Source organism: Peromyscus maniculatus, chromosome 23, assembly GCF_049852395.1.
Source record: "Peromyscus maniculatus bairdii isolate BWxNUB_F1_BW_parent chromosome 23, HU_Pman_BW_mat_3.1, whole genome shotgun sequence".
Taxonomy (NCBI): domain Eukaryota; kingdom Metazoa; phylum Chordata; class Mammalia; order Rodentia; family Cricetidae; genus Peromyscus; species Peromyscus maniculatus.
The window spans coordinates 492242-515277 of record NC_134874.1 but is presented as its reverse complement, the minus strand read 5'-3'; the positions used below and the strand labels follow the sequence as shown (position 1 = coordinate 515277).

General features: G+C 52.2%; 1 protein-coding gene across 15 annotated transcripts in view; it reads left to right on the top strand.

Annotated features, from left to right (window-relative positions):
- The first annotated feature begins 819 nt into the window (after positions 1 to 819).
- The window catches only part of Fbrsl1 (fibrosin like 1), a 91541-nt gene continuing 69324 nt past the window's right edge, over positions 820 to 23036 (top strand). For 10 of the 15 annotated variants that reach the window (XM_042268143.2, XM_076561192.1, XM_042268142.2 and 7 more), the window contains exons 1-2: positions 830 to 1490; positions 15570 to 15770. In XM_042268143.2, coding sequence (XP_042124077.2) covers positions 1203 to 1490; positions 15570 to 15770 — 489 coding nt within the window. In that variant the 5' untranslated portion in view covers positions 830 to 1202. Of the gene's footprint in view, positions 1491 to 15569; positions 15771 to 16539; positions 18905 to 23036 lie in introns of those variants that run through there. The other 5 variants (XM_076561194.1, XM_042268140.2, XM_076561193.1 and 2 more) reach the window with 2 other exon arrangements.

Here is a 23036-nt window from a genome sequence, read left to right as displayed (position 1 = left end):
GGTTTTTTTTGGGTAATTGATGTATGAATTAGTGTCCTGCTCCATGTGCACCAGGACACTCCCCCTGGGGACCTTGTTTCCGGCTGACCCACCATTTTGTCTAGCTTTGAACTTTCTAGCTGCCCATTCTCTATGTCTCCCGCAAGCAGCAGTCCCCAGGTCCTTGGACTAGCAAGGAGAGACAGGTCCCCAAGGGAAGCATGCTTGAGGCCAGAGGGCTTTGATTTCCAGCATAAAGCCACCTAATTTAGCTTGGAGAACAGGGTGGGACCTCTGGATTTGAGGGCTTGCAGGTGGAGGACAACCACTCAGTTTGCCGGAGCCTGCTGTGGGTGCAGAGACCCATCACCTCCCACGTGGAGAGCGGAAGAGGTGGCGCTGACCAACACAAAGTCACCGCAGGTGGCCAGGCAGTCCTTGCAAGTGTGTGCTTGTTGACGAGTAGGCGTGGTCAACAGGGCGGGGTATGAAAGGGCGGGATCTGACCTGGACTCGGCTCACCACACAGGTGAGCAGGACTGGAAGGGAAAGGCGGGACTTAAGGGACCGAGAGAGCTTGGACTAGAGAGGCGGAGCCGGGCGGAAAGGGGCGTGGTCTGACTGGGAGGGCCGGGATTCTGAAAAGACGTGAACAGACAGGTGTGGCCTGTTGCAGGGGTGGGGCAAAGGGAAAGCACCTCCTCCTCGGGGGAGGGGCTTAGAGTGAAAGAGCAGGGGGTAGCTGAGCGCAGAGCCGCGGAGTCCGGAAGGGCGGGGTCAGGGCGGGGCCAGGGTGGGGCGGAGTCGGCGGGTCAGCCTCCCCCCAGCTGCACCCGCTTCCTCTGGCACTCCAGCCCGGCGGAAGTGCGTCAGTTGTTATCCGCTCCGGTCGCTGCCACTACTGTTTCTGCCTCACGATCTCGGTGCTCCGAAGCTCTGCCACCCGCCGCCCTCACCCGCCCACCGCCGCTGCCCGCCGGTCGCCATGGGTTGCGCCTCTAGGGGTCCGGTCTAGGGCCGCTAAACGCCGGCTGCCTTCCGATGGGCCGGGCCGGGACCCGGGGTACCAGCCCGCGCGGCGCCCGGCGCTGAGCGCCCGCGCCCGGCATGCCCGCCCCGGCCCCGAGCCCGCCCCGGCCCCGAGCCCGCGCGGCGCCTTCCCACCCCGGCGGCGCGGCGTAGCAGGCGGCGCGGGGCGCCAAGGTCACAGCCGCGGCGCCGCCATGGAGGCCAAGGTCCGGCCGAGCCGGCGCTCGCGCGCGCAGCGAGACCGCGGCCGGCGTCGGGAAGCCGCCCGCGACGCCCGCGCGCAGAGCCCGTCGTCGGGTGACGAGCCGGAGCCCAGTCCTGGCAAGGAGAACGCGGGACTCCGCGGCGCGCCGCCTCAGCGCCCTACGCCCCTGCGCGCCGCGCGCCCCCCGCGGCGCCGTCGCCGCGAGTCCAGCTCGCAGGAGGAGGAGGTTATTGACGGCTTCGCTATAGCCAGCTTCAGCACCCTGGAGGCCCTGGAGGTAGGTGGGCGCGAAGGCCGGACCGGGGACCAAGGAAACCTACCCGCACGCCGCCTGCCAGGAAGAGGACCCGGAATGAGGGGTGTGTGGGAGGACTTAAACCATGCCGCCCAAGCCTGCTTTGCAGCGGTTGTTACTTGTTGCCAAGTTATCGCTGTTTCCAGGACCAGCTGGGGAATTGGGCAGTTTTGGGCCTTGGGAGGCGACGGCGATAAGGTGGACACTTGGGATTCTTCCTGTTCAGTGCTCTTTTAAAGGTTGTTTGCGGGGGGGGGGATAGGGAGTCAACTGGCAAACCCTTCTTAGTGATGACTGATGATTATTGCATGGGTAGGGGTAATAGGTGTACTAAAAATACTACCTGTCGGACTGAGTTATTAAGTACAGTATTTGCTGAGCACAGTAGCCTTTCTATCTGAACTCATGTTAGTAGAGAAGGAAGTGAGGCACTGTAAGAGAAATGGCCAGCCTGTGAGTGGGTGGGTGAGTGGGTAGCCACTGTGTCTCTGGAACTCAAGTAGCTGGAAATGCTGGTCAGGTCTTCAGGGCACCAGGAGAACCTTCAAAGGCCGTATTAGCCCCTAGGAATGCAGAGATCTCCATCTAGGTGAGCACCTCGGGAACCACATCTCATCTGCTAGCCTGTGGTCCCAGGCATCACTCTGTAGCTCTTCTCACTTTTGCCCTGACTGATTCCCCAGTCTCTCAGGCAAAGCTTTGGGAAAGGGGAGTTTATCATTGCAGCTCTCTGAAGGGAGTTCCCACCAAGTTCATATCCTAATTCTGAGGTCTACGGGGTCTGTCGAGAGCTGAGGGTCAGACAGTGATGGCTACTGTGAGTAGCCCTGGGGTGGGTTTGTCTGAGACACCTCTGAGTGGATGTAGGACCCAGTCACACCTTGTGCTCAGCTCAGTGGTCTTCTGGGGAACGTGAGATGAGTTCTGGGCCCAAGTCAAGGATCCCAAACTAAGGTGATTTCATGGGGATTGTATTATGTCTGGTGCTGATGTCCAGGATGGCCTGGGGGTTTCTGCCTCAGTGGTGATGATGACACAGTCAGACACTGCTGAAGCCTCTACATTGCAGCCATGGTACCACATGCTCCACATGTCCAGATGTGTAATCTCCTCTTCCACCTTGCCCCACCTGTGTCTCCTGCCAGGCCCAGAAAGAACTCAAAAGAGCCCGCACATTTTATTTGCCACCCCCCACCCCCATTTCTTCTCTAGCACATGGGCATCTTTGGGTCTTAGGCTTTGCAGCCTCGCTCTACGCGTGTGTACTGTTTGTGCAGTTACAGCTTAGCCTGGCTGTCAGTGTAAGATCTCATCTGAAGTAGGGGATTTTTTTTTGTTTGTTTGTTTGTTTTTGTTTTTTTGGAGACAGGGTTTCTCTGTGTAGCTCTGGTGCCTGTCCTGGATCTTGATCTGTAGACCAGGCTGGCCTTGAACTCACAGAGATCCACCTGGCTCTGCCTCCCGAGTGCTGGGATTAAAGGCGGGCGCCACCACCGCCCGGCATGTAGGAGATATTTCTTAACCTATGTTTGTTGTCGGCCCTTTTAGTCTCACCTTTTCCCATACTATGGAGACTGATTGGTATCCCTGGGATTCTGCCCCTCAAACTTGTCAGTGGGAGGACTGTGCCTATGGGTTCCCAGTACCTAGAACAGAGCAACCAAGACTCAACACAGTGGGGGAGTGTCTTGTAAATGCTTATGCAGTGAGGGAGGGAGTGAAGAGAGGAACGGCCTTTCAGGAACTCCAGAGTCACTGTCATGAGACCAGCCCATTTGTATCTAAGTGTTCTGCCGGTGTTGGCTGCGGTTGTAGTCTCTGGCCTTCCCTGCCTCTTCTAGGCTCACCAGCTTACCCCCAGGTCTAAGAGATTATCCTGCCTCCCCTTACACCTGAACAAAAACTTGGCACCCTCATGGCAGTCTCACTTCTGGCCTTCTGAGCCTGGCCTTGGGAAGTACTTGGTTTCTGGGTGGATCACAGTGTCCAGAAGAGTTTTGCTAGGTCTCATTTACTGGCAGACTGCTAAATTTTCTCCCTGAGATCAAGTAATTTATAATCCCATCCCATCATGATAATGACTAGTCCACTCTACCTACCAGTTGTCCTTACAGACATGAATTCATTTATCCCTTCAAATGACCCTTTAAGTAGGTTTGGCCACTTCCACTTCACAGATGAGAAATCTGAGGCACAAGACTGGGGTCTGCACCATCTGGAGTGTGTGTGGTCCCCCTGTTCTGCAGACTCACATGTTGGGGGAGATGGCCAGCTACATTCTCAGGATTAACAGAACTCCAGCCCAGAGGCAGAGCTTGTCTCAACAGTACCTTCCTTAGGATACCTACATGTCAGGACACTGAGTGTCAGAGAAACCTGCATAATCCCAAAGGCAGTTCAGTGGAAGTGAATGACTTGTGAGATGGATTGAACAATGTCCTATTACCTCATCTGAGGGTGCCTGTGCAGGCTCCCTGTGCCAGAGCTGCCTCAGATATCTGTCTGCATCTTCCTTTGTCATTGTAGAGGATGGAGCCCTTGACTCCTGTCTGTCTGTGGAGACAGTAGTTGCTTCCCAGAATGTCATGGTAGTGGCTTGGCAAGAGGGTGTGCAGTGAAAGGGTGAGGAGCTGTTGTAGCAGAAGCATCCCCCCCACCCCCCGCCCCCAAGTACCTCAGGTACTGAACAAGTTGTGCTGGTACCTGTATCACTAGGAGGCAGGCTGAGCCCTTCATCCTGCCTCAGGTAGACAAGCATTTCTAGCCTTAGGGCTAAGACTCTGGGGCCAGAGAGCACTTTTACTACCAGCTCCAAGCAGAAACCACCTGTGGTTTCATGCCATGTGATTTTATTAATTTGTTTTAAGCAGCAAGTTGATTGAGGTGATTGGAAAGTCAAGCTCTAAGAAGATGGGTGCTTCAGCTCCAATGCCACATTCCATGGGTGTCTGCTGTTTTCTGGAGCCTCTGACTGGGGAAATGGCTAGGAACAGATGTACCACTACACATGAAGGGAGGTGATGTTTACTCACAATGGAGATACAAACAAGTAACAGCTATGTCACCCGCACATAGAGGGTTCCTCATAGTGGCTGTAGAGAGTTGTGCTATCTACACAGGGAAGGAGAATGCTCGTCACAGAAGACCCAAAACAGAGTGCGTAAGTGCCATCTACTGTGGGTGAGAATGGTTCCTCACGATGAAGATGCAGCTGGGTGTATATATGGATGGCTATGCCATCTACAAAGGGAGGAGACACAGCTGGATACCGGCTGTCACCTACATGGAGTTAAGGGAGGTCCCTCACAGTGGAGACAGCTTGGTAGAACTATGCTGTCTACAAAGGGAGGGGGTATTATATTGTTCCTCACCCCTTGTGCATGTGAACTGTATGGGGGACAAAGGTGGAAAGGAAAATTCCCTCAAACGCTATGTGCTGTGGTGCCCATGACTTCTTTTCTTTAACTCTTGAGTTTCTGCATTCTCTAGTCAGTACATGTAACTTAGAATTCACAAACTATATTCATAAAACCACACTGTGTACAGATCTGTGCTTAAGAAACTGTCAGCCACTGGGCATGGTGGTGCATGCCTTTAATCCCAGAATTCCAGGAACAGAGGCAGGTTGATCTCTTTGAGTTCCAAGACAGCCAGGGCCGTGTTGAGAGACTTTGTCTTAAAAAGAAAAACAAAACAGTAACCCAAAAACATTTGTCAGCCTAACTGACAGCCACCAGCCTGCACTGTGACTTTGGAGAATGGCTGAGCAGCAGGCTAGACCTGTGGGCTTATCATGGGACACAGCTTGGGAGGGTGTTCACCCTGTCTGTGATCTGGGGTGGGTGGTCCTCTGTGAGCTGCTGGTGGGCTGGGTAGGTAGTGCCCCACATGGTTTAGAGTCTGTATGCCCACGCCTTGCCATACCTATGTTTGTACACAGTTGTGGGAGCTAAAAGCACAACAGACCTCTAGGTGAGGAGAGGGGAGAGTTACGGCAGGAGGCGTTTTCCATTCGGGAGCCTTAGCCTCTTGTCTAGAGTACCTCCTGTAACTGCCTCCTGGTGTGAGGTCAGTACGTGCACATGCTTTGTCCAGAAGTCACAGGTTTGAACCTGGAACCTGCTCCTGGACTGTGTTGGGCATTCACAGGAGTTGTTGCTCCTACAGCTATGGATGGAAAAATAGGCCCTCTTAGGCGATGAATGGACACAGCATATGAAAGTGAGGCTATCTCAGGCTCCTTGGCCCATATGAGTGCACAGTGCACCTTGGGCAGCCTGTCCAGTGCTGAGGCCTTGTTGGGAGCGAGCATCTCTGTGGCCTGTTTTGCATGATACTTTTGATAGGAGACCCTTTCCCCCAACCATATAGCTCTTGGAAGGGTCTCATTTATCTCCGTGGTACCTGGAAATTCCTTGCCTATGTCATGTGAAGCTCTTCTTTTCAGTTTATTGGACCTGTTAACCTCTTGGCTTGAGTTTCTATGTCCATCTGGATCCTTATGGCCACATCTGCCTCGTTGGAGTCCCCATACACTCACTTCAAACCTGAGCCTTGGCTTGGAACTACCCTCTTCTTGGAAGGCTCTTTCCCCAACTCTCTGCTTGCTCAGGAAGGCCACAACAGGGAATGGCATCTCCTGCCCCTCCAGGGTTCTTTTCCCCCTGCTCTTGTCCTCTAACAGGCTGCCCTTTCTGGTTGTCTGCCCCACAGGAGACAGCAGATACCGATTTTGTTCTGTTCCCTCTCTCTTCACTGATCCACCAGCTACCACGACACAGATCCAGGTCTGCATGAGCAGTGCCTTAAGACCAGGCCAAGTGTGGCCCTGGAGGAGACAGCAGTGGTTGTGGACGTGGGTTCTGAGGGTGGTTCCTTGGTTATTCTGGCCTTGAACTTGTTGTGTAGCTGATAACCTGCCTTTATCTCCCAATTGCTGGATTTGACTTGTTGCTGGGTATCAAAGCCTCGTCTTCCTGGGCATACTAGGCAAGCACTCTGCCTACCGCTTGAGGTACATTCCTAGCCCCTTGGTTGATCTTGAATGAATAGAGCTTTGTGTTTTGTTTTATCCGCCTCCCCCACCTCCCATTCTGCTTCTATAAGCCATTTTCCCAAAGCTGTTCCCATTTGCTCCCAGGTAATGCTCTTGAGTTCTCATTGGGTCCTCAAGCACTTGACCCTGCTCATCTTGCTTTTATTTGTAACTCTAATTTTACTGTGCTGCCAGTTTGTCATTTCATAGCATTCCCAAAGCCACCAATTAATGGTATTCCTCTGGCATCTTTCCTTTTTGTGAGTGAGGTCCCTTTAATTTTGGTTCTGACATGGCAGCATGTCATGGGGACACTAGTCTTGAAGTACCTTCCTATGCCTTGCTGACTGAGCCTGGGTTTTGTTCTTAGGCTCCAGTAACATTTCAGCTGTTAGCTCTTGGGGTGTCTCTGGAACCCTATAGAGAGCTGCATATATGGATGGAGTCTATTCTAGGTTTAGCTATGAGTTTTGCTGCTGTGTTCCTGGTCTGAGGCTGTCTTGTTCTACCAGCTCTACTGTTTGGATTAGGAACTTTTCTCTTTTCCTGCACTCTGGATTAGCTACTTCTTTTACTGGACAAAATTCTCAAGTTCCAGAATCCAGCCTTGTTAACTGGTGACCAGTTGGTCAGCATTATTTGTGATAGGGCCTGGCTTTTGAGTCAAGAAGCCTTTTCAGGAGGCCCAACTATGAGCAGAAGCCAAGACCTAGAGGGATACATGGTAAAGCAGTGCCCATCTGTTAAAGTCCTGGGCATGCAGCCTGGTTAGAGGGTTAGGTAGTGTGGGAGGGGCCTGGTCTACTCAAGTCCCTGTGACCCAAGCTGCCCCCCATCTACACTTTCCTTAGCACCCCTCCATTCAGACTCCACACTCACTAGACAACTTCCTTGTTCCGTTCCATGACCTACCTGTTCCTGCCAAAATGATCCAGGCTTGAATCCAGGCCTATAGCTCTTCCCGCCCGCTGAATCCCCAACTGCTGCTAGGTGAGTTAGAACCTCTGCTCCCTGACATGCTTGGGTGTGGTTGTGGCTTCTAGCTCTGGATGAATAGCTCAGGATGGGGGAAGGAGGGATGTGATGGAGGCTTTGTTTGTGTAGGGTAGAGTAGAGGATATGAAACTAGGCAGAACATTACATTGGAACGGCAGGTACCTGGCTGGCTCCCATCCACATACCAGCCTGTTGGCCCCAGAACTCTGCTTTGCAGCCATCCATGAGGAATTTTATCCCTGGAACCCTTCTCTTCTGCTGCCCTTCCAGAGGCGCACAGTCTAAGCAAAGCAGAAGGCAGCTCTTGACTGTGGGTGGATGCTAAGCCTAAGGGAATGTGGAGTGGATCTACTTGACCCAACAAGGAGAGCATGATGATTCTGACACTTTCACAGACTCAGATTGGCAAGACTCTAATAAGAGAAGTAAGGGAAGGATGATAGATACCATCTAGGCCCACTCCTCTTTACTAAGAGACCGTTCCTCAGTCTCTACACTGCAGGTTAGAAAAGGTCCTTTTGTTCCAGTTTGCAGGACTGGAGGTCTGTAAGTATATAACCATTGAAGTCTTGACATCCCATTAGACTTCATCAGGTCTGTGGCTATAGGTCTGTCCCACAGCACATGAGCTGGCTTAGCCTGGGTGTTGGGGTGACCAGGGCTGACCTGTGCCAGCCCCAAAGGTCACCTATAAGGTCTGTCTATCACTGGTGAGTGTCAGGAGGGCATTGAGAGGGGTATTTATTGTTGGAGTCTGGGGGCACAGAATGGTGGGTCTGGGGTCCTTTTGGAGGGAACCAGCCAGAGTAAAGCTGGAAGAGAAGGAGGGTGCTGCTGGCTTTTTGGGGAGGATAGTCATTGGGTGGCAGGTTAGCAAGTGTTCATTTCAGGTTGGCAAGATAAGGAAGGTATGGAGGCTGAGGCAGGGGAGCACCCAAGGTGGCTTCTTCAGAAACCAATGTGAGATGATGTTTTGCGGACTCAGGGATAGTGCTCTAGTGCCATGCTCTACCTGAGTAGTTAAAAAAGGAAAGTGTACCAGCTAGGTACTAACTAGAATTCCTCAGCACAGCGTGAGCTTTCCTGTGTGGTTTCTATGGAGAGCTGGTCTGGAGAGCTCCTCGGTTTGCGGCTTCATGCTGTGTACAGAGCTTTCTACCCAGACAGATGTCCTGTGTGGGGCGTGCAGTTGTGTATGGAGTGATGGCCTGGCTTGGCAGCCCAGCTCTGATTCTGACTGGAAGCAGCCATCTCAGGAAGAACAGTCCCTTAGATTTCTCAGGATGCCTCCTCGGTGGTGCCTGCATATCCTGTACCAACCGGTCCCTCTGGCTGTAAGGAGCAGAGGCACATGTGTCAACGTTTCTGTGGTATAGCTGTTCCTCGAAGCCCTGGCCTTAACCAGTGCATTGTTGTTTAATGGCAGAAACAGGTCAATGCTGCACTGTCTCTAGGGTGCCGGTGTGGTGGAAGATTTTGTATACTGGGCTTTCCCTTCCAGTAGCCTCTAATGAGGCTGCAGTATTGTTCCCACCCTCATGGAGAAACTGAGGCACAGAGTAAAGTGACAGACACTAGTGAGATTCAGGTTAGATTCCTGGAAAGTGGCCAGCTCCCTCTGTTCCTACTTTGTTCCATTTTGCTAGTAGCTCTTGCCTTGGCATCTGACTGACCAGCCGACTCCTGGCTTCCATGTCTAGCTTTCTGCATCCTGGCTGTCCTCACCCCTTCCTGCAGTTTGTTCTCCAGCCTGACAGCTTTCTCTTCTTCAAAAGGCCCAGGTTCCTCTCCTATAAAAGCCAGAGTTCTCACAGGGATCCTTCTGATCTACCCTGACCACCCCACCGCCTCAGACCCTGGCTCTGGGGGTACTGCTCATACTGTAGGGCTTTAGTTGCCCCTTGACTAGATTCTGTTCTGTATGACCTGCCCTTCCCTCATTCCATGATTATTGCCAATACCTTTAGAACCGGGGGCTGAATGACGTAGACCCAGACAGGGAAGGAGTACAGTGACTGAGGGAGACCAGCTCCCTCTTTTTCCCTCAGGGTACTCTTGATGAGGGAGAAGTGAGAAATATGTAGATAGAAATTTAGAGGATAGAAACAGAAACATAGGATAGCCTCGGTAGGGCCTGGGTCAAAACCCATGGCTCCTTCTGTCCCTACTAAAGGGCTTTTAAAAGAATGCCAAGGGGTGGAGCGAAAGACCTCCTCAACACAGCCAAGTGCAGACCCTTCCAAACACCTGTAACTATGCATGTGGTCAAGCCATCCCCCTAATGCAGTCCTGCTGTATAAAGCAAGCTCAGCTCTCACTAGGAAAACTTTGTGGGCTTCCACAAGTGACTGCCCAGGGAGGAGTGTGTCTTCGGTACCCCTAGCTCCTCCCTCCATCTGAGATAGGGGTTAGTCAAGTAGAGTTGGGAGTAAACTTGCTTCTCAAGACTCCATCCTCAGGGGCTTCTGTCATTCAAGAATAGAACCCACATTTTCTTCTAGGGTCCTAGGAATACGGGTGAGCCTGTCTCAGGGCTTCTACACATTCCCCAGCAGTGCAGCCACGGTCTCCTAACTCCCAGGAAGAGGCCCTGGGCTTCCTTTGCCCCCGGCCTTGCCAGCCAAGCATAGCAGGGAAGTCTGTAACTTGCTTGGGAAAACCTGCTTCCTGCTCTGAGCCATAGTTCCTTGTCTGCAGGAAGGGTAATGAGGCAACATGTGCTTGTTCACCCTGCCACCCACAGGACACAAGGATGAGAGTCCTGTGGTGAACGTGTGTAGGTCCCCGTGTCTTCCTTTTAGACTCAGTTTACCCCAGGCAGACCCTGCTGGACCTACATCCAGAACTGGACCACTTGAATGGTCTCCAATGCAGAGAGGAAGAACAGGCTCAGTTTGGATGCTTGCCTGTTGCCCCTCCCCCACGTGTTTAAACTTAACCCAGATCCTTTCATGTCCCAGGCTTGTGGCATCAGAAATATCCAGGCTGGCTTCAGCTGCCCCTGTGCTGCAGAAGAGGCTTTGGGGGACACCCTGAATGACAGCTGAGCAGCAGCTGTGCTGAAGCTTGGAGGGGCCTAGAGTGTGGCAGAAATCAGACCTGAGATGTATCTTCCCAGGGCTTGGAGGAGAAAGTGCTATTGTGGACAGATGGATGGGTTGTTGGCCTGCCTTGCTTTCTGGCTAAAGAGGATAGGCCAGGGGGGAAAATGGTTTAGGGTAGACTGTCCCTCTTAGGAGTACTGACCTCATGGGAGCATACTGAGGACCCAGTCTTTCTGACTGGGGCTTGAAGGCTCCCAAACCTAGGATAGTCTGGAGCAGGTATCATCAGCCATGTGCAGGGACTTGGGCTCTGCCCTAGAGTCCCTAGACTTTCTCCCCTTTCCTGCTTTGGCCACACAGGTTGAAGCTTGTCTCTGCTCTGAGACCACCTTGTTCATCTGGGTCCCCACCCCTTTTCACTGTCCTCACTCCCAAATCTAGGTGATCTAATTTCTTGTCTTTTATGGCTGTGGGAAACTGTGTTCAAAGTACACAGAACCTTCATCCTCACAAGAGTGGCCCCAGTCAGGCCATGGGGTCAGAACTGAAATCCCATAGGTCCCTCCTACATGCTACCTTCTTCCTGGCATACTGTTACCCTTAGGCCACCTCCCTCATTGGCCCTGTCCTAGGCCTCAGTCCTCACAGCAGTTTAGAGAAACCATGCCAAAACAAACAAACAAACAAACAAATAAACAAGAGGCATAGGATCAGAGAACAAGGCTGTCTGTCTGAATGGACCATGGCCTTTCAACAAATTGAAGCTGGAAGAAAGGATTTTGGAGACTGATTTACGAACCATTGCTCAGGCCAGCAATGTGGATATGATGTAGTAGCTTGATATAGACCCCAAGCAAGTGGCCTCTGTGCTCTTCTGTCTAGCTCCAGCTTCTTCCTGGATAGTACTGCTAATGTCAGCACGTCATACCTCTACTACACCTTGTTTAGCCATAGAGTAAGGTCTGCTGTTGTCTCCAGGTGACCCTCTGCCCAGACGGTGTTGTGCATAGTGCAGCTGTTGGACTAAGATCTGAAAGGATGAAGATTCTTTGCCAGAACCCTGGCAAAACACTTTGTTCAGCAATTGCAGGGTGGGCTGTGGCCCTTGGATCCCTTGGTGCTCTGGCCTCCCCAACTTTTTCTGAACCCCAGCACTGTAGCAGTAGTTCTGTTAGCAGCATGGTTGTATCTTTGCCTCCTTGTATCATGTGAGCCTGCACTGGTCACAGGACACTCAGGAGCCTTGGCCTATACACTGAAGCCTGCTGTCATTGGTTGCTGGCAGCTGGGTGGTGGGTCTGAAGGTGACATTCATGAACTTGGAGATTTCAGAGATGGGGTGCAGTGGTTTAGAGCCTTCTGGAGCAGGTAAGAAGTCATGAGGGCCTGTGGAGATGGACATTTCTCTTGGGAATATGTGACACAGGTTCTAGATGAATGAAAGTCACTAGCCAGTTGGGAGAGGTAAGCTGAAGAGAGGGAGATTTGGGTGGGAGAGCCCTGTTTCCACCTTAGCTTAGTTCCAATTAAGATGCCATGGCAGGCCAGGCAGTGGTGGCGCACGCCTTTAATCTCAGCACTTGGGAGGCAAGGGCAGGCGGATCTCTGAGTTCGAGGCCAGCCTGGTCTACAGAGTGAGTTCCAGGACAGGCTCCAAAGCTACACAGAGAAGCCCTGTCTTGAAAGAACCAAAACAAAACAACAAAAAGATGCCATGGCAGTAGGTTGGTGCTTAACCCCAGGGGTCAAAGGTCACTGCAGGGACGTAGTGGTTCATGGGCGTCCTGCCTGAATGGAGACCTTGAAGTGGGGACAGACTGCAGTCAGTGAACAAGTAAACAGGGTAGATTAAGCGTGAGGGGAAGTATGAGGAGGGCTGCTGGGGTTTTTAAGTAGTTGGTAAGAAGGGAGCCTGGAGTGCTGGAGCAATGGTTACCTGTAAAGGTTCTGAAGCTCCAAACTCAAGGGGCAGTATGGGGTGGGAAGCTGGGCCAGGCTTTCTTGCTTTGCCAAAGGGAACAGTCTTAGGCTTGTTGCTAACAGGAGTAAGAGTGAGCATGTACCTTCTTGACTAAAGGGGACGGGGCTGAGCAAGTCTCCTTGTGGTTGGTTTAGTGAAGTGCAATTAGAAATGTATTGGTATTGCATAGCAGTAACACGGCGGGAGCGGTCATGTTATGTCACCACTAGAAAACTGAATGGGAGGGGGACCTGGGCAGTCCTTTAATTCTACCACTTGAGAGGCAGAGATAGGTGGATCTCTAAGTTCGAGGCCAGCTTGGTCTACAGAGCAGAGTTCTGGGATTGCCAGGGCCACAGAGACAAACATTGTCTCGAAAAGTCAGAAAGAAAGAAAGAGAGAGAGAGAGAGAGAGAGAGAGAGAGAGAAGAAGAAGAAGAAGAAAAAAAGAAGAAGAAAGAAAAAGAAAATTGAATGGTGAATGGGCAGTTTTCTTTACTAGGCACTCAGCTTTGGTATTCTTTTTGAGGAGGGGAACACAAGTTTGAAGCCTGGCATGATTGTGGGACTGTTGCCACAAACAGCCTTGTATGTGAGCTTGACTAACTGGTGGCTAGCCCTGATGTACATGATATAGTCAGATCTACTATGTACTCTATCTTGTAGCTACATGTCCTAATAGGATGACTCCTTGGGCTCCCAGTGTTTGGCCTCTGCCATACTCCTGGAGCTGGCATTCCCCAGGGTGCTGGAGTAGGGTTGATTGCAAGGCTCTGGGGCACTAGAGACCAGGCTGTCTTTCTGGGTGGCTTCTCTGAGCCTCTGGTGTCTGCATTTGGTTTTAAGGTACTCAGTACTGGTTGTATGTGGATCTAGTGTGTGTCTAACAGAATGCCCAAGGCAGGGCCTACACTGGATTGTGAATATGGAACTTGTTCTTTCTTTATCTGTAACTTACATTTCACGTCTGCAATCCATAAGTGTTTTGAGCCTTTCCTTGGTGTCCTGGCACCTTTGTGAGTGAGTGGTCAACAATTTCCCTGGAATTGCTTTGTTCACTTGAAGACAGCTAGTCTAGAGCCCTGCTTTCTCTAAGGGTTACCTGAACCTGGTGCTGCAGTCAGTCTGCAGCCCCATGCTCCAGTGCTGACTGCCTGGGCCCTGGCTTATGGCTGCAAAACCTCTGAGCTTCAGTGCTTATCCAGTAGGAGGTGGTAGATTGTAGAGCAGCAACCATGGGACATTGCTAAAGGCAGCCCTGTGTTGTGTGTCATATCCATTCTGTGATCTGAGTATAGGTTAGGCTAGTGAAGTCGTTTCCCTCACTGGTAGTCTAAAGTCGGGGGGCGGGGGGACTTTTAGAGACACGTTCTACAGGGCAGTGCTGTGGCCAGGCTTAAGCTCCCAGAATGGCCAGCTAGACAGAATGACCCATTATTCTCCAGATAGTCTAGGTGGTGCTTGAGCATTTTCTCTGTTCTTCTAATATGAAAGGTGAAAAAGTTGGTTTACACCAAAAGTTTCAGAATTGAGGTTTGATGACAGTCCTGCTAGTGCCCTGAGTGAGTCACCTGTGTTCTCTCAGGCGAATGTACACAAGATGCACTCATTAGGGAAATTTGAAGGTCTCTTCTCGGTAGGGGCTGGCTACTATCACTCACTAGCCCTTCCTTCCCTAGGTTAAGTGGGGCAGATGACCAGGAAAACAGTCCTGTGTGCAGGATGAGGCCAGAAAGTGGACCAACAGAATGGGAGGAGCCAGTGGAATCTTGGATCTTTTAAAAAGCAAAGTACCAAATACATACAGAAGAAGGATAGTAAATTCAAACCCTCGGTAGGGGCCTGGGACTGGATCTGTACTCACTGGCTGTCAGCATCCCTGTCTGATTATTTCATAATAATCTCTTTCCTTCTGCCTTTCTGCTTTTGGGGAAATCCAGGCTTGCCCCCTCCCATAACCCGTTGGTGTCCTAGTCAGAGATTGTCATTGCTCAGTATCCACTAAAGTTGACCTCAGTTTATTTAGACTTTGGGTCTGAAACCCCTGCAGGCAGCCCCATCACAGTTATAACATCAGAGTTCCTGCAAATCCTTGCTCTTTTTGTACATCTCAGCCCTTAGCAGCAGGGCAGTCTGGATAGCCCAGGGCCCTTGTGGACAGGTGACTAGACAGTCTGCAGTATGGGGACAAGGAAATGAGATCAGGACCTGCAAAATACTTGTATACTGCAGAAGATCCTTATGCTCAGCCCTGACCTGTCCAAGGTAGGGCAGAAAACTCTGACCTTCTATCTCTGGGAGGGGGAAGCATGGTGGCTCTGCCTCTGAGGTCTTGTGATGATAGAGTGGCTTTGTGGTGGCCCTCCCTTGGCTTCCTTGTGGTGTTTCCTTACATGCAGGCTTTCTGTTTTCTGGGAGGTTTTGTCTTTCTGTAGACCTTCACTAGCCACTGCTTTGAGGGAGTCCAAGATGCATGTGAGTGTTTATCTCATTTCTGTACCACCATTGGTGATCAGTGCTGGTTATCGCTGCAGAAGTGGGGGCCCCAGAACATGGGGGCACAGATGGCCACTGACAGGGCTACCTGACTAATGACCTAGAAGTTGGGCAACATGAAGGATAATTGGCAAGGCTCTGGATATATGCAGTCTCCTGGATAGTGATGCTTCCTGTGGAATGAAGTCTGTCACTGGGAAGAACTGAGGAATTGGGATCACGTGGGGGCACTTCCTTTGGGAAATTTGGTATCACCTGGGGCATTTCCTATTCTATGTAGCATGTTACCAAGGGACATTTCCTATGTGTGTCACCTCAGAGTTCCCAGGTATACCATTCATGAAGATTCTACATGTTTATTGGGCCCCTGGGAACTTTGGGGCCTTCCTACATCATTCAGCCATCACCTTCAGATATGGCTTCCCAGGTTAGAGGCTCCTTACCCTGAGGAGTCACCATAGCCTGAGAGCCTGCTCTGTTTCCCTAGGGTGTTCCCACAGATTGACAGGCATTTCCTTCTTCCTCTGCAGAAGGATATGGCTCTGAAGCCACACGAGCGGAAGGAGAAATGGGATCAACGCCTCATCAAGAAGCCCCGGGAGTCAGAAAACTGCCCATCTGCTGAGCTGAGTGAGAACAGGCAGCCGCTGGAGGTGGGCAGTCCGGGGCAGGATGCCGAGCCCACTTGTGATGAAGGGACTAGGAAGGTCCCATTGCAGCCCTCCAAACAGGTGAGCATCCTGTGCCCTCCCTTACTCAAGACCTCTGCAGTGGTGGGATCTGCACCAGGACCATACACGCACCTGGACCCCACCCTTCGGCGTCTGGCCTGCCTGGCAATGCACTCCATCATTGCTGGGCTTGGGGTACGGGGTAGACAGGTAGGAGCCAGGCTGGTCACAGAGGTGCGGGGACCTGTCTGTCTGCCCAGCTGGAAAGGCCTGCCTGGCCAGTGTTGTTGCTTCTCCCCAGGAGTAGAGGGGTGTGTGCTGGCCAGGATGGGTGACAGTGCCAAGCTGATAGGCCGGCCCCGTTTCCCACTGCGTCCGTCAGGTTCCGCCGACTAGGTGTCTGGAGACATCTAGAGTGTCTCTGTAAATGGATGTGGGGACCAGGCTCCTGCTAAGAGAGGGGAGTGCTCAGCCAGAGGCTTCAGGTTGGTGGTCCAGCAGTGAGAGGAGAAACCAAGGAAAAGGATGGCCCCCCTGGAGGAGGAGTGTTCCTGGTCAGATGAGGTCTGTCAGAGCAGGTGGAAACTGGGCTGGGCTGCCTGGGTCTGTCCTGGGTCATGGCTCAGTGCTACAGCTGCATTCCTCCTGGGGACCCTAGGCCTGTGCTCTCTTTTTATAGAAAAGGGCTTTTCTCAGCAGTTAAGGCTCTGCTCTGAGCTCCCTTGGGAATTGGGCTCTGGAGAGGGAATAGCATGTCTTGGGCCTGGGCTGGATGGGGGGTCCGTGGGCGCACCTGCCCAGGTGGACACATACTCTTTCTTCCATGCAGGTGTGCTCCCCAGAAGGGGGGCCGCTCCCAGCCAGCCCCTGGCACCAGAACGGCCCGGCCCAGCACCAGCAGCAGGAACAGCCCAGCCAGTCCAGCCAGCCCCAGGGGCCCCTCCCAGCCCCGGGGCAGCCCTGCCAGCCCCAGCGGCCACCCCCGGGTCAGCGTGCTTGGCCCCATCGATCACTTCTAGGCTTGAGACAGCCTTGCCAGCCCCGGCGCCCACTTCTGGGCCCTGATCAGCATCACCGGCCCCAGCATCTGCTTCCGGCCCCAGATCAGCTCAGCCAGACCCAGCGCTCACGCCTGGCTCAGCCCCGCAGGCCACTCTTGGCGCTTCCAGGCTCCAGGCAGCGCCTGCGGTCCATCCAGACTCCATGGCATCGCTACCCACTTCGGTCCCTGTTGACCTCGTGTCACCTCTGCCGGTCTCTACTGACCGTGTGGCACCGTTGCGGACCTTTGCAGTCAAGGACCACACTGTGTCTCTGTGACCAGCCCTGTAGGGCTGCCTCAGGACAGCGCTGCCAGCCCCCACAGTCGCTGCTAGCTCAGTGCCAGCAGTGCCAGCAGTGCCAGCAGTGCCAGCCCCCTCCGACTCTCACCTTGCAACCAAGCCGCCGTCCCACCAGCTGCCTTCCAGGCCAGTGCTGCTGCCCCCCGCAGGCACTCTTGGCCCCACATCAGCAGAGCCAGCCCCATAGAGCCCTCATGGGCCAGTCCAGCTGCCCCCAACAGTCACCAGTGGGCCCCAAGCAGCCCCAGCAATTAGCTCAAGGCCCAGAGCAAAGTAGCCCTCCCAAGCCTGCCCTGCTGAGTCCTAGACAGTCACAACAGACATGCCCACATCTTAGTCCAGAGCAGTCCCACCTACCCAAACAGCCCCTCATGGGCCCAAAAAAGCCCCTGAGGTCACTTCTGGGCCCAGACCAGCCTCGCAAACCCCAACCATTACTTCCCCTACCCGATCGCCCTTCACTTCTGGGGCAGCCAGGCCTGGCCCCCCAGCCTCTTCTTAGGCCCCTTTGTCAGCCAAGGCGTCAGTCCCTGCTGGATCTGGTGCCAGCCCCTCAGCCCCGGCCTTCAATCCTGGGCCATCCCTTCAGGCCCATGAGGACACAGTGGACTCGACACTCTGCCCCAGGGGTGGCCCGCCAAGCCCCATCTGTGAGTCCTGGAGCCTGAGGCTTGTAGATAACTCCCTGGGTAAATTTGTCATGCTACGATTGGGCTGCACTAACAGTCCACACTAGTGAGAACTGTTACTCTTTAGTCCTAAAATGCTTTCCCAGACTGCCCTGAGGCTATTTATTGAGGCCAAGGCAAGAACCCCTGCTGTGCCGACATCAGGCCCAGGCTCATCGCATCAGAAGGAGAGATGAACTCCGTATCATCCCCTCATCCTACTGTCCCCTCCATGGGTGTCAGGCCTCTTGATGTTACTGTGCCCCTCACATGTGCTGCTTTATGTTGGACAACTCCTAGGAGAGGTTACACAGCCACCCTAAAGACTCGGAGCCTGTTGGGACCCTTCAGCATCTTTTGGTGCCTCCCTCTAATTGCCAACAATGTCTTTGCATCTCTGAGTCTTCTCATGCATGTGTGCAGGTGTGAGTGGTGTGCGCAATGTGTATCTGTATGTGTTAGGCATGTGGGATGGAGTACCAGCCTAGGCCTCACTCTCTTGTCCCCCACTCCCCACCCACTGTATTCCCTGCCCTGAGCAGAATGGCTTAGGTGACTCAGGGCCATAGTGTGGATTTGGTTGGCCAGATTTCAGGTCACACTTTGTTTTAGCTGTGGGATGATCTTAGTGTCTACTTGAAGATCCTCTGGCCACATAGGAGATGTGAAGGGGTAGTGACTCAGTGGCTGCTTCTCCACCTCTCAGGGTTCTTTCTCTACCCCAGAGGCACTGGTAGGGCAGCTAGAAGCCTCTGTCTGGACTCTTCATCCCTGTTATAACAGAGTTCAGCCCTGATTCTGATGCCTCTTTCTACAGAGCCTGCACCTGTCCCATAGCCCACTACCTGTGATGAGGGGTTGTTCACCCCTGCCCTAGTCCCATCTCAGAGCAGCCAGCCCCACACTAGATCTGCTAGAGTCTCAGTGGCTAGATTGAGCCCTAAGGGAAGGGGAGATGATGAGAGCAGAAAGACCCTGGGCTTGGAACCTCTGCTGGCTACCTGGGGTTCTCTGGACTGAGTAAGCCAGGGGGCCCAGTCACTCTGCCTGGTATCTGTTCTCCTAAATCCTGTTCACTCTGGATAGACCCCTTTCTGATGCTCAACTGCAGCCTCTGAACTGAGAGTTTGGGACTTATTTTTGTGATTATAAAAATAAAAAGTGCCATGCCATTTTTATAGCAGTATTAGTGTTTTATAATTTAAATAGATGACCTGTGTCACATGATTTATTCCACTGATAAACAAATATCTGGGTTGGTCTTCCATTCATTAAGTGCTAGACAGAGGAGACTTGGGAGTCATGTTGTGTCCTGTCCTGGCCATGACCCTCATGGATGGAGAGTGCTGTGGTACCCAGGTATGAGCAGAGGTTTGAGGAGGGTGTTGAGTTTTTAAGGGTGGAACTCTTGAGGGTAGGATTCACACGCTGAACCAGGCCCACCCATGCCAGTGTTTTGAGGAGAGTTGGTTGCATGTGGGTTGCCCAAGGAGAACCTAGGGCCTGTTCTTAACCTTTGAGCCATCTCTCCAGCCCTGGGAAATTCTATTCTTGATTACACACACACACACACACACACACACACACACACACACACACACACACACACACACACACACACACACACACACGTCCTTCTGTCCGTTTGGGGCCAGAAAGTGCATTGTAAAATACTGTTCTTATCCCCTACTGCCCTGCTTAGCCTATTCCAGGGTTGAAAGGCTGGCTGGTTCTTCCTGAGGGTATCTTTTGTACCACTCTGGGTGTCTCTTAGTTGTGTGTATAGTAGGGGGGGATACATAACTGATGGTGGGCAGGGGGGTTCTAGGACATGGCATTGTGAACGCTTGCTAACTAAGGAAGACTGAACCTAGTGGGCCAGAGAGATAGCTCAGCGGGTAGAGAGGTGCTTGTGTCCAGGCCCCATCCTCAGATGCCACAAGGTGGCAGGAGAGAACAGACTCTGGAGAGTCATTCTTAGACCTCAGCACACAGGCGCTGCACTCACATATATACACAATTGAAAGAAAGACCACAGCCACCATGGGGAGGGCTGCATCACTGGGATCCTGGTGACTGGGTCACGTGGGCCATGTTCTGGGACCTGTCTCGGGGAGCTGCTATTGCAGTATACTTAGAAAAGTCAAGTTCTCACAGCAGACCTGTGGTGTTTCTGAACAACTAGAGACCAGGTTCCTCTGGGTTTGGCAGAGTCTAGTGTTGCTGACCTATCTGACCAAACAACACTGCTGTGAGGGCCTGGCAGGACAGGCGGCTGTGGGGAGCTGCCCTAGAAGGTGGCTTGGGTCCTGATGACTGCAGTGGGCTCATCATCTCAGTTGGGGTGGTATGAGTCTGGGGTCCAGAAGACCCTTTGGAAATGGGGTCTGGGGACAGTGCCATCATTTGAGTAGCCCTCAGCATCTGTTTACTGCTGCTAGGGCCTCGTGCTCTGTACCAGGTTCAGTGTAGCCCTCCTTACCATGGGCAAGGGACCGTAACCAAGAAGGGAAGGAGAGCCTGAAGAAGCCAGTGAAGTCCTCCACTGAATCTGTAACAGGAAGGTAAACCTTGTGAGTAGTTGGAGTGTCTGGGGTAAGTTCCCTGGGAAGCTGGGTGGCCCCTGTTGTTGTAGGGCCTGGAACTAGAATGATCCTTGGGTTCAGCCATGGCCGAGTTGGTATGTGAATTGGGGCAACCTAGGAGGGAACAATCAAGCATAGGCTGCCTTGAACACTAGCACCTCCCCAAGGCATTTGCACGTTTCACACTTGCCTCACCCTGCCTTGCATGACTGCAAAGGTATGTCTGGCTAGGTGGATGCTCATGACATATCCCATCCTGCCCTCCATGTTAACAGCACAGCCTGTGAAATGAAGTTACCAGCCTTCCCAACCTGCTCACCAGGTTTCATCCAGACACTAGTCCCAGCTTGCTGACCTTCACCTCAGAGCCTCTTCTGGCCAAAGCTCCAACTGATAAATCTTCAGGGGCTGCACCCTAGCAGTCTTAGAAGAAAGGCATATGGCAGAGGAAACAACTTATACCCCAGCTAAGGAAGTGAGGCCAGGCCAGAAATAGAGGGGTAAGGTCTCAGGGCTTTGGAGTAGCTTATCTGGGTGAGATCTGAGGTGTTGTGCCCCATCCCCTGGGTATGGCATGTAGTAAGGCCTGACCTGGGATCTCTGTGGCTGTCTGTCAACCCTTCGAGGTGGGCCCAGTATCCCCATGCAGTGTGGCTCTCCCCAGCTGCAGTGAACGGTGGATGTCCCCCACCGTTGGCAAAGATGAAAGAAAAGTCTACTGGAGCTGGTTTCCTAGTCCCACTACCGGGCCTCCTGGGCAGTTTCTTGAGAAACAGGTATGGGTAGGTACGGATAGGCCTGGACTTAAGAGCAGCACTGTTGGTGGAAGTAACGTGAGCCACAAGGACTTGAAATGTCCGAGAAGCCACACCAAAAGTAACCCATCAGAATGGATTTTTTTTTTAAAGATTTATTTATTACGTATACAGTGTTCTGTCTGCATGTATGACTGCAGGCCAGAAGAGGGCACCAGATCTCATTACAGATGGTTGTGAGCCACCATGTGGTTGCTGGGAATTGAGCTCAGGATCTCTGAAAGAGCAGTCAGTGCTCCTAACCTCTGAGCCATCTCTCTAGCCCCAGAATGGATTTTTTTTGTTTTTGTTTTTGAGACAGGGTTTCTCCGTGTAGCCCTGGCTGTTCTGGTTCTATAGAACAGGCTGGCCTTGAAATTATAGAGATCTGCCTGCCTCTGTTTCCCAAGTGCTGGGATTAACCATAGATATCATTTAAGTTTGTTTATTTAGTGTTATTATTTTAACATGCAATAAGTATGAGGTTTAATCAGTAATGAGCTAGTGGTGCACCCTTGTAATCCTAGTATTTGGGAGACTGAGGAAGGTTTATGAGTTTGATGTTAGCCTAAATACTTAGACCTTGTCTTAAAAAAATATCACTGAGATGGTGCGTGTGTGCATGTGTGTGCGCGCTTCTGTTTGTGTCTATGTCTGTGTTTCTGCATTGAATGTTAGAAATCTAGCACAAGGGCCCAAGGATACGGAGACCCTGGTTGGGGACATGAGAGAAGCTAGCACAACTCATGACACTTAAAGGGTCTCACATACTAAGTGACAGCAGCTGTGGGGCTTCCTGGTAAACTTATGTGGCCTTCACTTAAAGACACAGTCCGGCTGGGCGGTGGTGGCGCACGCCTTTAATCCCAGCACTCGGGAGGCAGAGCCAGGCGGATCTCTGTGAGTTCGAGGCCAGCCTGGGCTACCAAGTGAGTTCCAGGAAAGGCGCAAAGCTACGCAGAGAAACCCTGTCTCGAAAAACCAAAAAAAAAAAAAAAAAAAAAAAAGACACAGTCCGTCATTGAGGGGAGTTGAGAGAGCAAATTCAAAGCAAGAGTCTGGAGATAGGAACCATGGGAGAAGGCTGCTTGTGTTAATCTTGAGATTCACAAGAGAAAAACCAGTTCCACAATTTTGAGCCAAATTGAGGCAACTTTTAATTAAATACTGACCAGGATGGACTTTGGTCAGAATTACTCTCCAGAATTTCCAGTGAGTGGTAAGGAGACCCATGTTGTAGGGGCTATTTAACGACAAACCCAGCATTCCAGGAAGTGACCTGGTCCTGGGGCAGGTGGGGTGTAGCTTGATTTTTTCGCCTTGCCCATAGTCAGGACAAATCTCTGTCACCCGCCAGTCCCACAGCCGCTCAGACCCAACCAAATAAACACAGACACTTATATTGCTTGCAAACTGTATGGCCGTGGCAGGCCTCTTGCCAACTGTCCTTATCTTGCTGACTGTGCTTTTATCTTAAATTGATCCATTTCCATACATCTATACCTTGCCATGTGGCTGGTGGCTTACTGGCGTCTTCACATGCTGCTGGTCATGGCAGCGGCTGCAGTGTCTCTGGTCATGGCGGTGGCTGCAGCCTCTCTGGTCATTGCGGCGGCTGCAGCGTCTCCTTCTGCCTTTCTGTCCTTTTATCTTGCCTAGCCACGGCCGATCAGGTTTTATTTATTAACCAATCAGAGCAACTTGACATACAGACCATCCCCCAGCACAGCCAAGTGCAGACCATCTCAAACACCTGCACTCAGGCCCATGGTCCTAATCATCCTCTATACGGACCTGCTGGGTAACGCCACAAAGAACCTGAGAATGGGCTCCCACAGGACCTACAGAACATCCCACAGCAGTGGGGCTCACAGGTTAACTTTGAGTCTTACACTTGTTGGCTTGCTCTCTTTCTTATACAGCCCAGCCTGTGGGT